The following is a 15,731-nucleotide window of genomic DNA, read 5'->3' as shown; positions in this document are numbered from 1 at the left end:
ACCGAGTGTCATGTAATAGGTGTATCCTACACCAAGTGTCATGTAACAGGTGTATACCACACAAAGTGTCATGTAATAGGTGTATCCTAGACCCAGTGTCATGTAATAGGTGTATCCTACACAAAGTGTCATGTAATAGGTGTATCTCACACCAAGTGTCATGTACTAGGTGTATCCTACACCAAGTGTCATGTAATAGGTGTATCCTACACGAAGTGTCATGTAATAGGTGTATCCCACACCGAGTGTCATGTAATAGGTGTATACTACACCGAGTGTCATGTAAGAGGTGTATCCCACACCGAGTGTCATGTAATAGGTGTATACTAGGCGTATCCGACACCGAGTGTCATGTAACAGGTGTATCCTACACCGAGTGTCATGTAACAGGTGTATTCTACACCGAGTACCATGTAATCGTTGTTTCCTACACCAAGTGCCATATTTCCGTTGTATATTTTTTCTTGTAAGCGTGTTATATGCTATTGGTTAAATATTTTAAGTATGCCAAAACATAACTATGTGTACAAATGTTATGCAATGTTGAACTTTTTTTGATACATTTGGTTATGTGAATTGGGTAACCCACTTAAGGAAACATTTATTTTCAAATGGCTTTGGTTATGTTTGGGAAGCCCAGTGTATTACCAATAAAAAAGCTTTAAGGCAACACACTTGCAACGACTTAAAGATCAATATGTTCAGTCATGGCGTAGCAGTTGTATAAATAGTGCCAAATTGCAAGCTTATATCGGCTTTAAAACCAATTTTGAGATTGAGGCGTCTGTAAATTTTCTTTGTGTCAGGAAGTTTTGGAATGTGTATGCTGGTTTTCTAGCTTCAGCTCATACGCTAGCAATTGAACGTGGCCGCTATACGAATGTTGAAAGACAGTTAAGGTTTTCTCCTCATTGTAAATATGTTGTAGAGACAGAATATCATTTTCTTCTGGTGTGTCCTTTATATGATACTATTAGACAAGAATATATAGAAAGAAAATATTATGAGAACCCAAATAAAATTAAGTTTAATATGTTGATGTCTTGTCATATTGAAAATGTTGTAAACAAAAACTGCACACTATTTATACTCAGCTTTTGAAGAGAAATTTACTTTTCCAGGAATAAACATTTCATACTTGCTACAAGTTTTGACTGTTAGTATATGGTATTATATACTGTACATAAGTTATCAATGTCATTGTATCAAAATGTACTTTATCTATGTTTAGACAGATAATATTATTTAATCCATGCTCACTAATTTGCAGTAGTTTAATTAATAGTAGTTTTCATGTATGTATTGTGTGATGTTTGCATGGGCTGGTGGCCTTCTAGCAATAAACTGTTGTTGTTTGTTTGCCATGTAATAGGTGTATCCTACACCAAGTGCCATGTAATAGGTGTACACCAAGTGCCAAGTAATAAGTGTAATGGGAAACCGGTTTATCCGGAGAAAACACTCTTGCCAGGCTTTGTGACCACTAATCAAACTCACATGTGTACAGGCTGGGAATCGAAACCAGGTTGCCTTGGTGAGAAGCGAGTGCACTTACTACTGCACCAACAGGAAAATTGTTGTTATTAATAGGCGTATCCTAAACCAAGTGTTTGTTCATATATATAATTATCGAAAACCATGTTTCTTGTTCATATTTACTGTTTCCTAGCCAAGCGTCACTAATGATTGTAGGCAAGTGTCATGTGTATCAAATGTTGAACTATTATATACTCATTAGATTCTTTATAACAACACAATTTCAACACATTTACTTTAATACATAATAATACATAAACATTTTAAAATTTAAAACTCTGAAATAAATACAAATAACTGGCAATCTTTTAAAAAAAATACACATAACAACAATATTAAAAGGTTCAAATTTGTGCAAGAAAATATTTGGAATGAATTATTGCACTAAATGTAAAACACATTTAAATTACCACAACTTATTTAATTCAAGTGATTTTGGGCCTCTGGATGTACATTTGCTTTTGTTCAATTTGGTACTGCACCTTAATGGGATTTCAGGAAGCAGAATTCATGATGATATATCTAAAATTGTGTAAGGCATGTTTTCTGAGTTAAGATCATACATTGGGCATTTTAAAAAAACTTAATTTGATGTCAAATTTGATGTCGAAATGAAAGTTCATTATTGAAATGACACACCTTATAATCATATTAATATTCAAAATCATATAAGCTTATAATTTTATATATATTTATTACATTATAACATGGAATCATAAATGAAAATGTGTTTGATGATTTATTTAAGTATTTTTAAAACAATAAGGCTGTTTGAAACAGACACTTTAATTGCAGTCAAAATAAATCAAGATGAAAACAATGGTTGCTATGGAAAAATGACTTTAGTTATTGTAAAAAATGCATCAAGAAAATAAAATGCATTGAAAAAACCCATTGCAGATGAATTATCATATCAATTGTAATAAATATTTCAAAAGTCCCTCAATCTTGTGAGGCTGCCAAACATCATGACATGTGAAGAAGTGAGCTTGTGTAACATATACAAGTTCTATCACACATGAACATGATAAATATACCTTTGGTTGGAACAGGGACCAATAAACTTCTTGTATGTGTCCAAGGTGTGAAATTTACCAATAATGATAATAGTAATAATAATAATAATACATTATAAACAAATGTTAAAAGTTTTGTATCATTCTAATAATATTATATAATCATAAAATATAAAGACAGATAATTTGCAGGAACATCAATTATCAACAAAGCCAAAACAATAAACAATGTCAAAATAATGTTGAAAATATTAAAAAAGATGTGATAATAAAGGGGTTGATGTAAAAATCCAATGAACATGAAGTTAAAATGCAACAAGCAAATACAAATGCAGTTAATATATAGTCAATAATTAAATTATAACTGGGTTAAAACTTGGACTAAAGAAACAAGGTCAAAGACAAATAAAAATTGGGTTAACATTAAATTGACCAATGAAAAGGGGATGACATGAAATAGACAATGAAAGGGGGTTAACATGAAAAAGACAATGAAAGGGGTTAACATGAAATAGACACTGAAAGGGGTTAACATGAAATAGACAATGAAAGGGGGTTAACATGAAATAGACAATGAAAGGGGATTAACATGAAATAGACAATGAAAGGGGGTTAACATGAAATAGACACTGAAAGGGGTTAACATGAAATAGACAATGAAAGGGGGTAAACATGAAATAGACAACGGAAGGGTGCTAACATTAAATTGACCAATGAAAGGGGGTTAACATGAAACTGACATTTTCAAACAACAAATAACAGATATTTACTTAATCACAAAAAGTTTATAATGACAATTCTATCATGTTTAACAATGATATTGAAAATAGTTAAATTAATATTATTTATAACTGAAGAAATGCCTGCAAGATTTGCTATTTAAGGAAGAGACATTGTAGCACAAACTGGCGTCCATGACACACTATCTTCATATAAATGGATTGACTAGAAAACTCATTTAGTGTGGGGATATGAACAAAGTGTAAAGTGATAAAAGACTAGAAATGACACACACCAACCCTACTGGTCAGTCTACTACAACAATCGTGTACAGATGTATAGCGGAATGATGAAGAAACTTGACAAGTGTCCATAGGACACGGATGCCCCATATGCCGTGTTTGTCACAAAAGCAAGGGCCATCATTTTGTACATTCTCCATATATGTGCATTACAATTATGAGTTCCATAACTTAAAAACACCTTCCTGAAAGATTACATGAGTTGTATGACTAATAATTTTGTGTTTATTATCAATACAATTTCATCAAATCCAAAAATGCCAATTTTTGCCAGCTTGAAGGCCAAAGCTAACCAAGGTTTCTTGACTGAAGGTGAAATAGCTTTAGAGTTGTGTGCTACACAAGTTCTGGACACATGGACAAAAAAGGGCAAATTAATATTGCACCCCCCCCCCCCATCCCCACTTTTGTTCAGCCATAAAAAAGTAAAAAAGTTCAAACAAATGAGTAATAATAAAAACTGCTTCATATCATCACCATTACAAATCTTCTTAACTGGGTTTTAATCAAATAGACATATTGACTATCACATTGCACAAGATAAACCTACGCCCATGTAAAATTATACATTCATATCCAACATCGATAACTATACAATAGTCTGGTGCATGTTATTACAGTCCATTTGCTTATGTAGACTGGTCTTGAACTTTGCTTCGCAGCTTCACCAAATCTTGAGCAGCCTTGTCCCAGTCACGCGTAGACAACACTGCCAGAGCACCAGTCTCTGAAAGTGACAAACTTTGTATAAGTTCTAAATAAAATTTGATTTAATGAAAATAACACCAAACTACTTAAAACTTTTTGCAAGTTGCTTAATATTATTTATTAATATCTCAACTTCCTTCAATACCCACCTCCACCAACAGAAGAGATAATCATATATGTGAACAAAAAATATATACTCCCCAGATTTATAACACAAGATGTTCTTACTCCTTTTGCTAGGCTGTGTAAGTGGTAGAGTGACGACATTGAGAGCCTCGTATCCTGACACCTCATCCCCATCAACTCCAGGGATTTCTGACAAGGCCATAAACACCTCGCCGGCAAAGTCGTTCTGGAATACGTAGTCGTGGTCCATCACTGTGAACACAAGAGCAGCACCCTTCTTCTTGCATTGGGTCAGTGACACATTACTGAAACAAGTATTTTTCGCAAAATCTATGATAATTTATAAAATTGCTTACAAATATATGCCGAAAGGACATGGTGTTGAAATGACACATAGGTAAATCACCAATGTTTGTATAATATGTGATTTATTCAATGCTAAAATAACTTTTCTTTTAAAATAATCTGCTGGAAAATGAGACATTGCTGTAATGACGTACAGTTGAAATGATAATTTCAGAAAATGAAAACAATTTTGAAATCTCAATAAATATGCTTAAGCAAGGTATTTTCAAAATGATATTTTACTGCACTGAATTGAAAACGTAATTGAATAATATCTATAAAAAAATATACCTTAAACATCCTCCTTTCGAGACAATTATTCTGCAACGGTAAAACACTTTGAATGTGCATATAACTTACAATTCAAATGACTCATCAAACTCTGGGTTGAGTGTTTTCTTCACAATCTTGGTGGTCTGGGAGGGAACGGAGGGAAACATGTGCTCAGGACAGAAGGACACAATCACGTATGGGTCGCTGAGACCATTTGCGTCGAGAGGGATCACATCATGGGCACTCAGCACTGAAACAGGCAAGCAGGTACTGGAATAGGAAAGCAGGCACTGGAATAGGAAAGCAGGTACTGGAATAGGAAAGCAGGCACTAGAATAGGAAAGCAGGTACTGGAATAGGAAAGCAGGCACTGGAATAGGAAAGCAGGCACTGGAATAGGAAAGCAGGTACTGGAATAGGAAAGCAGGCACTGGAATAGGAAAGCAGGCACTGGAATAGGAAAGCACCTACTGGAATAAGGTACTGGAATAGGCATGGAGGTACTGGAATAGGAAAGCACCTACTGGAATAAGGTACTGGAATAGGCATGGATGTACTGGAATAGGAAAGCAGGTACTGGAATAGGAAAGCACACACTGGAATAGGCAAGCAGGCATCGAAATAGACCAGGAGGTACAGGAATAGGCAAGCAGGTACTGGAATAGGAAAGCAGGCACTGGAATAGGAAAGCAGGTACTGGATTAGGAAAGCAGGCACTCGAATAGGACAGCAGGTAATGGAATAGGAAAGCAGGTACTGGAATAGGAAAGCAGGTACTGGAATAGTAAAGCAGGCACTGGAATAGGAAAACAGGGACTGGAATAGGAAAGCAGGTACTGGAAAAGAAAAGCAGGTACTGAAATAGGAAAGCAGTACTAGGAAAGCAGATACTGGAAAAGGAAAGCAGGTATTTGAATAGGAAAGCAGGCACTGGAATATGCAAGCAGTAACTGGAATAGGAAAGCAGGCACTGGAATAGACCAGGAGGTACTGGAAAAGGCAAGGAGGTACTGTCATAAGCCAGGAGGTACTGGAAAAGACAAGGAGGTACTGGAATAGACCAGAGGTACTTGCAAAGACATGGAAATATTGGAATTGACAAGGACGTATTGGAATAATCATGGCATTATTGGAATTGGTGAGTAGGTACTAAAAAGGGCAAGGAGGTACTGGAATAGACAAGTAGGTTATCAATTAGAAGGCTGCCAGCCAAAATGGACATTTCAAATGCCAATTGGGCCAGATCAAATTTGGAAAATAAGATGAATTTTGAGAAGAATAGGTAGTAGCTGGGCAGTTACTTCACTTTTTATGATGGTTCAACCACATCTTATTGAGAACCCTGGAAGCTAGCATAGACAAGTAGGTCCTGGAATAGACCAGGATGTACTTGAATAGGCAATTAGGTACTTCAATAGACCTGCGGGTACTTGAATAGGCAAGGCACTACTGGAATAGACACAGAGGCATGGAAATATTGGAATAGACAAGAAGATACTGAAATTGGTAAGCAGGTACTGTAATAGACAAGTAGGTACTGGAATAGACCAGGATGTACTTGGATAGGCCATGATGTACTTGATTAGACACAGAGGTACTTGAGAGACATAGAAATATTGAAATAGACAAGAAGATACTGGAAATGGCAAGTAGATAAAGGAATTGGCAATGAGGTACTGGAATAGCCAAGGAGGTACTGAAAAAGGCATGAAAGTACTCGATTAGGCAATGATGTACCAGAAGAGGTGATAAAAAAGAAATACTGGAATAGGAGTGTTGGAACAGGAATAGGTAAGTAGGTACTGAAATAGGTAAGTAGGTACTGCAAAAGACAAGTAGGTAGTGCAAAAGGCAAGAAGGTATTGTAATAGACAAGTAGGTACTGTAATATGTACGTAGGTTCTGAAAAAGACAATGAGGTACATGCAATGAGGTATAGGAATAGTCAATGGTGTACTTGAATGGACAATAGAGTGATAGAATTCGTAATGGTGTACTTGAATATGCATGGCAGTACTGGAATAGACAAAGGAATGCTGTAATAGGCAAAGATGCACTGGAATATACAAGGCAATACTGGAATAGACCATTTGGTTCTGTTATAGGCAAGAGAGTGCTGCAATAGGCAATGTAGTGCTGGAATAGACAATATAATGCTGTAATAGGCTAGGTGTGTGTGAATAGACACAAGAGACCTGGCATAGACAAGAGAGTGCTGGAATAGGCAATGTAGTGCTGTAATAGACAATATAATGCTGTAATAGGCTAGGAGTGCGTGAATAGACACAAGAGACCTGGCATAGACAATAGAGTGCTGGAATAGGCACTGGTGTGCTGGAATAGACAATATAATGCTGTAATAGGCTAGGAGTGTGTGAATAGACACAAGAGACCTGGCATAGACAATAGAGTGCTGGAATAGGCACTGGTGTGCTGGAATAGACAATATAATGCTGTAATAGGCTAGGAGTGTGTGAATAGACACAAGAGACCTGGCATAGACAATAGAGTGCTGGAATAGGCAATATAATGCTGTAATATGCATGGGAGTGCTGGAATAGGCAATGGAGTGCTGGGAAAGACAATAGATTGCTAGAATATACAATATAATGCTGTTATAAGCATAGGAGTACTGGAATAGGCAAGGGAGTCCTGGAATAGACAAAAGAGACCTGAAATAGACAAGAGTTCTTAAATAGGCAATGGAGTGTTGGGAAAGACAATAGAGTGCTTGAATAGGCAATATAATGCTGTAATATGCATAGGAGAGCGGGAATAGGCAAGGGAGTGCTGGAATAGACAAGAGACATGGAATAAACAAGAGTGCTGGTATATTTTAAGGAATGCTTGAATAAACAAGAGGGCCATAATGAACCTAAAACGCTCACCTAAGCAAAGGGCCACAACTCTGTTATAAAGCATTAATAAAAATGTTGCAATTTAAACATAATTATCTTTACTGAGGCCAAAAAAAATAATTGTTTGTTTAGGGTAACCTTCCCAAAATTTCAAGGTAGAGTAGGTAGGGATTTTTTTTTTTCAAAATTCAGAGTGTTTTCTTGCACATGGCAGTCTTTCCTACATTACTGTCATTGCCTGACTTTGTTTTATCATATAAACAATAATTTTGATTAAAATCTGCATTTATCTGCCCTTCGTAACTCTCTATTCGCTAACGAATATTTTTTTTGCTCAGAAATGGAAAAAAATAGTTAGGGTCGGAGCATTTTTATAGGTAGGATCGGGTTACCCTAAACAGACATATTTTTTTTTTAAGGCCTAATGACTATGCCTTGTTTTATATTTGTAAATGGTCATGCAATGAAGCTACCTGTAAAGTTTCATTGAATTTGTCCTGATAGTTTCAGGGGAGATATATTTTAAAGCAAAACAGGAAATTGGCCTGATTATTGTTGTTGTTGATAAATCATGACCCCTTGTTGTATTTTTGTAGAGGGTCACCCATGGAAGCTTCCTGTAAAGTTTCATTGAATTTGGACCTGTAGTTTCAGAGATGTTTTTTAGAGCAAAATAGTCGGCCATTTTGTTGTTGTTGATCAATCGTGACCCCTTAGTGTATTTTTGTAGAGGGTCACACAAGGAAGCTTCCTGTCAAGTTTAATTGAATCTGGACTGGTAGTTTTAGAGGAGATGTTTTTTTAAAGCAAAACAGGAAGTCTGCCATTTTGTTGTTTTGTTGTTAATCAATCGTGACCTTTGTTGTATTTTTGTAGAGGGACACCCAAGGAAGCTTCCTGTGAAGTTTCATTGAATTTGGCTGAGTAGTTTCAGAGGAGATGTTTTCTAAGCAATTGTTGACGGACAGATGGATGGAAAGACAATGGACGGACTGACTGATGAACAAAGACCGATCACAATAGCTAAAAAGAGTACCGGAATAGAAAAGAGTTCTGGAATAGGCAATGGAGTGCTGCAATAGCCAATAGTGTGCTGGAATAGACAAGAGAGTGCAGGAGTATCCAATAGAGTGCTGGAAAAGACAATAGAGCAGGTCATGCAAAGGAAAGTTGGAATAGACATTATAGTGTTGTAATAGGCAAGGGAGTGCTGTTATAGGCAGTGATATAATAGAATAGTCTGGAATAAACAATTAAGTGTTGTAATAGGCAGTGATATAATAGAATAGTCTGGAATAAACAATTAAGTGTTGTAATAGGCAGTGATATAATAGAATAGTCTGGAATAAACAATTAAGTGTTGTAATAGGCAGTGATATAATAGAATAGTCTGGAATAAACAATTAAGTGTTGTAATAGGCAGTGATATAATAGAATAGTCTGGAATAAACAATTAAGTGTTGTAATAGGCAGTGATATAATAGAATAGTCTGGAATAAACAATTAAGTGCTGAAATAGGCTTTTTTGTACTGTAATAAGAATTGATGAACTGTAAAAGGCAATGATAAACTGTACTTGAACAAGAAGTACTTGAAAAAATAAGGATCATTTTTATTTTCATTTGTAGAATCACAATAAAGCAGCAGAAATTACCTACCATAGCATTCCCAATAATGGCTTTACGATAAAAAAACTAGTTTTAAATGAATTTCTTTATAAAGGTACACAAAAATTAGTTAAACAAATGAGAACAACGCATCTCTATTATAAAGCCCCCCCAGAAGATCTAAAAATATTCACCACATTTATGGATACTAAGGGCAAGATAACAGCAATAACTTTTAAATTACTCAGCTTCTTTGGGGGAAAATTTATCTCTTTTATACCATAACATTCATAAGGATGGAATCACAGCCTATAAAAAAAAATATCATCAGATTTTATGGCAGAAAATTACTGGAGTGCAGATAATGGGGTCCAAGGGATTCAGTGATGATAGGAAAAAAATGAATCTCAGAACATGTGTGTGACGGATAGCAAAACTGTTGGTGCAAAACAGTTAATGACCATGGAAACAAGAGCACTGCATGAAAAATTGTGAATACTCTCCTTTTTTCTGCTGACTCACCAAACATTTAAGAAGATATTTATAGCATTTTTGTTATTGTGAACATAAAAATGATTTCTGAGTTAATACTTAGGTTTAAGGTTTTGCAATACACTTACAAAGCCATTGACATAAATCTTTATTAAAATTAGCAATGATCATTTTAAATTTCTTTTTGAACAGACCTTCCACGAGCATGGTCCTGGAGTCACGCTTGTACCAGACACGCACGCTCAATGTACCAAACTCGGTGCTTGTCCAGGATTTCTGAATACACAAACAAGAAAAAATGCAAACCTAAATGAAACAAGGGACTTAAACCTATTATGATTAAGAAGTTTAGAAATAGTGGTCAGATCATTACATTGTCACTTGAAATAGGAAATCAGACATCTTAAGATGCATGCTTTTAACATTTATAAGCAATAATAAACAATTTAAATATTATATCATAAATAGCAATCTTCAAGACTTTTATCTACACAAATTTACCTGTTCTTGGAGTTTTTCCTCATAGAATGCCTCTATGAGATCAAACGTGTCCATCTTATGTAGACTAAGCTCATGTTTCAAGTCCTGCAGATAAAAACAGAACATTCTGAAGTAAATGCAGTATGAGTAACAAACAACACACTAATAGAATATTCCTTCCACTTAAATTCAAATCCTTGACTTAATTAACTAAAAGATAAATGGTGGTCAGACTGTATCTAAGTTTGATGAGATGACATGGGGATTAGATCACTTTCCCTTACTGCTGGCAATGTGGCAATTGTTAATTAATAGTTTATGATATTTAATTTTAGCTAGATTTTGAAAACAGCTGTAAGCTTGTAAAACTCACTTTAAAATCCATTTCCTGAGCAGAAACAAGTACTATGTCCTGTTTGAGAGGATCAAACCCACAAACTGTTGAGTGGGAGGGGGTCACCTACAACACTAGATCACACTCACCACTGTTGATAGTAACTGTTGAATCATTGTTTTTCTATATCAATGACAAACATGACAGTGGCAAAACAATAATCATTGACACACTAGATGCTGGGCATATCGGATACAATGAAACAGACAGTTGTAGTTTGCGTTGAAAAAAAAACTAATAAAAAAACCTTGCAATTTCAGAAAATAATGCCAGACGTACCTGATACAGGGGACAGACAATGTTCTGCATTAGCAGTCCCTTGTCATTGGCATTGAAAAACTGGACCAGCAGTCCAATAGCATCAAACATGCGCTGGTAAAACACAGGTGTCTTCTGCAATAATAACAGACATTTAATGTTATTTACACACATGAACAAGAGCTTTCACAGAGACAGCGCGCTCGACTATTCCGCCACTTTTCAGTGTAAGGATTGAAAAGTTTTGGCGAAACATGCATGGATCACTGTTAGATTAGATTTTAATGCAATACATGATGTGCGTAGATATTGACATAAATGTGGTTACATGCAAAATTTTAACCAGAATTTTTCAAGTGTAATAATAAAGGGCCATTATTTGCAAAACACAGTTATCTAACTTGGTTATTCAATTAGGTTGGGTGGTTGAATACCATTGTATAAAGTCTCAATGCAATACATCAAGTAGTTGCTGAGATATTATCCTATGTGTGCTAACATGCAAGACCTTAACCAGAATTTCTAAGTCGCATAATAAAGGGGCAAAAATTATATAATATGAAAGATCGAGTTATCTTACTTGATTAAATAAGAAGGTTAAATGGTTGGGAGCCTGTGTGTAAAGTTTCAATGCAATACATGATGTATTCGCAGAGGTATTGCCTTAAAAGTGGTTACATGCAAAACCTTAACCAGAATTTCTATGTCGAATAAAAAAGGGGCCATTATTTGAATTTAATGCAAACTAGAGTTATCTTACATGGTTATTTAAGTAAATTGGATGGTTGAGTACCATTTTATAAAGTCTCAATGCAATACATCCAGTAGTTGCTGAGATATTAACCTATGTGTGCTTGCACGCAAAACCTTAACCAGAATTTCTAAGTCAAATAATAAAGGCCTATTATTGGCATTTAATGCAAACTAGAGTTATCAAACTTGGTTAATTAGGTAGGTTGGATGGTTGAGTACCATTGTATTAAGTCTCAATGCAATACCTCAAGTAGTTGCTGAGATATTAACCTATGTGTGCTTGCACGCAAAACCTTAACCAAGGGGCAACGCTTGGGTGAGTAGTATAGCTCTCCTTATGCTCCGAATAGTCGAGCTAATATCATGTCAGTGAACAATCATGTCAGTGAACAATCATGTCAGTGAACAATCATGTCAGTGAACAATCATGTCAATAAACAAACATGTCAGTGAACAATCATGTCAGTGAACAATCATGTCAGTGAACAATCATGTCAGTGAACAATCATGTCAGTGAACAATTATGTCAGTGAACAATTATGTAAGTGAACAATCATGTCAGTGAACAATCATGTCAGTGAACAATCATGTCAATGAACAATCATTTCAATGAACAATCATGTCAATAAGCAATTATTCAAATAAGCACATGTCGATAAGCATTTATTTCAGCTGGCGTAATGATACTTTATACATATATATCTAATTGCAATTTTAACATGCAGGTTATGTTCTTGAAACTAGAAAATATATTCATTTAGAACCTAAATGGGAACTTCACTCACTGCTTCCTCAGCATCAAGAGCTTCTCGAAACTCCTCAAGGCATTCAATCCAGATGGACTCCAGGATGCGGTCAAAGTTGGACTTGAGCAGATTATTGTTCATAACAAGAAGGTTACTGTCCAGGTATTCTAATAGGTCGCCTATAGCCTGGAACATAACAGAACTACATTTACTGTCTTATGTCTCATGTATATAAGTGGCAGATATAAATTTAAGTCACTAAATAAGCATTTTGGTGGAATATTCATTAATATTTTCCCAAATCACAAAATTCTTTACATGAATACAATGAAAAGGATCGCAACAAAAAGACCTAAGACTAAATATTCTAAAAAAATGGAGGTAATTTCAACACAATATTTCTTACAAGAGACAGTTTTAAAACACTAAATAAATAGTTTTGAAATAAAGTGAGTTTTACGTCGTCTGCAGGCACAGCATCTGGTGCCCAGTTCAGGTGGAACACATCTTTCTTTATGTCAGGCCGCATCTGTAACACACAAAAATTAGACACACTTAAAATCCCCATGAACAAATGCTGATAAGTTTCTTTAAATGAATTTGTTTAAGTCAGACAGTATCTATAAATTTCAAAAACTTCCTAGATCTTCTACAATTTTGTTGGTTTTTCATCAAAGTTGTTTTCCCTAATTTCCATTAAATCTCTAGTTTTTTTACTTTTTACATTCCCTTCAAAGAAACCCTATATTTATACAAATTACACCATATTTTCACAAAATAATGGAAGCTGTATAAATTAAATCCGCAGAGAATTAAGATTGGAATTTTCAATCCTAATTAATGGGATTGCCTTCAGGCAGCAAAATCATTGATAACAAACAGTGGAAAATGGTAAATTAAAATAAACTCCGATAAATATTCACATTATCTCTTAAAAGTGTAAATAGTATCAGACATGGCTCTTCCCTTTACAAATAAGCAGCCACATCAGCCACCCCTAGTTAACCCCCTCATTATATAACTTTAGAGTAGAAAGGTGTATCTATGAGGCTCTGTATAGAGGAGTTAAAAGGCGTATCTATGAGGCACTGTATAGAGGAGTTAAAAGGCATATCTATGAGGCTCTGTATAGAGGAGTTAAAAGGCGTATCTATGAGGCTCTGTATAGAGGAGTTAAAAGGCGTATCTATGAGGCTCTGTATAGAGGAGTTAAAAGGCATATCTATGAGGCTCTGTATAGAGGAGTTAAAAGGCATATCTATGAGGCTCTGTATAGAGGACTTCAAGGCGCATCTATGAATCACAGAAAAGTTAAAAGGCATATCTATAGGGCTCTGTACAGAGGAGTTAAAAGGCGTATCTATAAGGCCCTATATAGAGGAGTTAAAAGGCGTATCTATGAGACTCTGTATAGGGGAGTTAAAAGGCGTATCTATAGGGCTCTGTACAGAGGAGTTAAAAGGCGTATCTAGAAGGCCCTATATAGAGAAGTTAAAAGGCGTATCTATGAGACTCTGTATAGGGGAGTTAAAAGGCGTATCTATGAGGTTCTGTACAGATGAGTTAAAAGGTGTATCTATGAGGCTCTCTAAAGAGAAGTTAAAAGACCTATCTGTGAGGCTCTGTATAGAGGAGTTAAAAGGCTAATCTATGAGACTCTTTATAGAGGAGTTAAAAGGCGTATCTATGAGACTCTGTATAGGGGAGTTAAAAGGCGTATCTATGAGGCTCTGTATAGGGGAGTTAAAAGGCGTATCTATGAGGTTATGTATAGGGGAGTTAAAAGGCGTATCTATGAGGTTCTGTATAGAGGAGTTAAAAGGCCTATCTGTGAGGCTCTGTATAGGGGAATTAAAAGGCGTATCTATGAGGTTATGTATAGCGGAGTTAAAAGGCGTATCAATGAGGCTCTGTATATAGGAGTTAAAAGGCCTATCTGTGAGGCTCTGTATAGGGGAGTTAAAAGGCGTATCTGTGAGGCTCTGTATAGGGGAGTCAAAAGGCACATCAATGAGGCAATGTACAGGGGAGTCAAAAGGCGTATCAATAAGGCTCTGAATAGAGGAGTTAAAAAGTGAATCTGTGAGGCTCTGTATAGAGGACTTCAAGGCGCATCTATAAAACTCTGTACAGAGGAGTTAAAAGGCGTATCTGTGGGGCTCTGTATAGAGGAGTTAAAAGGCGTATCTATGATACTCTGTATAGGGGAGTTAAAAGGCATATCTATGAGGTTCTGTATAGAGGAGTTAAAAGGTGTATCTATGAGGCTCTGTATAGAGGAGTTAAAAGGAGTATCTGTGAGGCTTAGTACAGGGGGAGTAAAAAAGCCGTATCTATGAGGCTCTGTATATAGGAGTCAAAAGGCGTATCAATGAGGCAATGTACAGGGGAGTCAAAAGGCATATCTGTGAGGCTCTGTATAGAGGACTTCAAGGTGCATCTATGAAACTCTGTACAGAGGAGTTAAAAGGCATATCTATGAGGCTCTGTTTAGAAGGGGGAAGACATAATAACAGTCTTCCAGGAGGGACATTAAATAAGGGTACTGCGTTTCAGTGCTATACACTAAACAGGATTACATCCTTTGTGTGCACTTTGGCCTACACTAACTTACCAAACTAATACTCTCACTAGGTCCAATGCAAAGAGATGAATTTCCCCAGTGGTGTTGTAAAAATAAATATACATTCCCCATACAATATACTATTGCATAATGCATGGTGATAACATACAGCTTGTTTGTGATCACCACATCAGACAAGAGGGATTTCCCTAGGTACCATTTTCACCAATAATCTCATACATACAATATTTCCCCAATATCATAATGACTTATTTTTTAACATATAAACTAGCTCTGTACATCAAAAATTTAACCAATTGCAGTCTCACTAGCAAATCCCAATGCTGAAGTGAATTCCTAGTCGATCAAGGGTTGCATTACTTGACAATAATTTAGCCAGAGTTATGGGCTTGGCTGCACTTGTGCATATTGCCATTGGTAGTGTTTGAAACAAAGTTTAATGGGAATATTTTGAACAAATTCATGAGTTACTGCAGCAACAATACCATGACACCCCTGCTGATGAAGATTAAGATTGCAGCAACAATACCATG

The 15,731-nt window shown here is 35.8% G+C and overlaps 1 protein-coding gene across 3 annotated transcripts in view; it reads right to left on the bottom strand.

The window, feature by feature from the left end:
* Positions 1–1,763: 1,763 nt before the first annotated feature.
* Positions 1,764–15,731, bottom strand: part of LOC128225161 (BAI1-associated protein 3-like) — a 113,766-nt gene continuing 99,798 nt past the window's right edge. For all 3 annotated transcript variants that reach the window (XM_052935205.1, XM_052935207.1, XM_052935206.1), the window contains 8 exons: positions 13,075–13,143; positions 12,654–12,800; positions 11,137–11,250; positions 10,485–10,568; positions 10,178–10,259; positions 5,114–5,276; positions 4,511–4,713; positions 1,764–4,301 (listed from right to left, as the gene is read on the bottom strand). In XM_052935205.1, coding sequence (XP_052791165.1) covers positions 4,204–4,301; positions 4,511–4,713; positions 5,114–5,276; positions 10,178–10,259; positions 10,485–10,568; positions 11,137–11,250; positions 12,654–12,800; positions 13,075–13,143 — 960 coding nt within the window. In that variant the 3' untranslated portion in view covers positions 1,764–4,203. The remainder of the gene's footprint in view (positions 4,302–4,510; positions 4,714–5,113; positions 5,277–10,177; positions 10,260–10,484; positions 10,569–11,136; positions 11,251–12,653; positions 12,801–13,074; positions 13,144–15,731) is intronic.

This window comes from Mya arenaria, chromosome 2 (genome assembly GCF_026914265.1).
Source record: "Mya arenaria isolate MELC-2E11 chromosome 2, ASM2691426v1".
NCBI lineage: Eukaryota > Metazoa > Mollusca > Bivalvia > Myida > Myidae > Mya > Mya arenaria.
The sequence above is the reverse complement of the archived record's forward strand: the minus strand, read 5'-3'. Positions and strand labels throughout refer to the sequence as shown.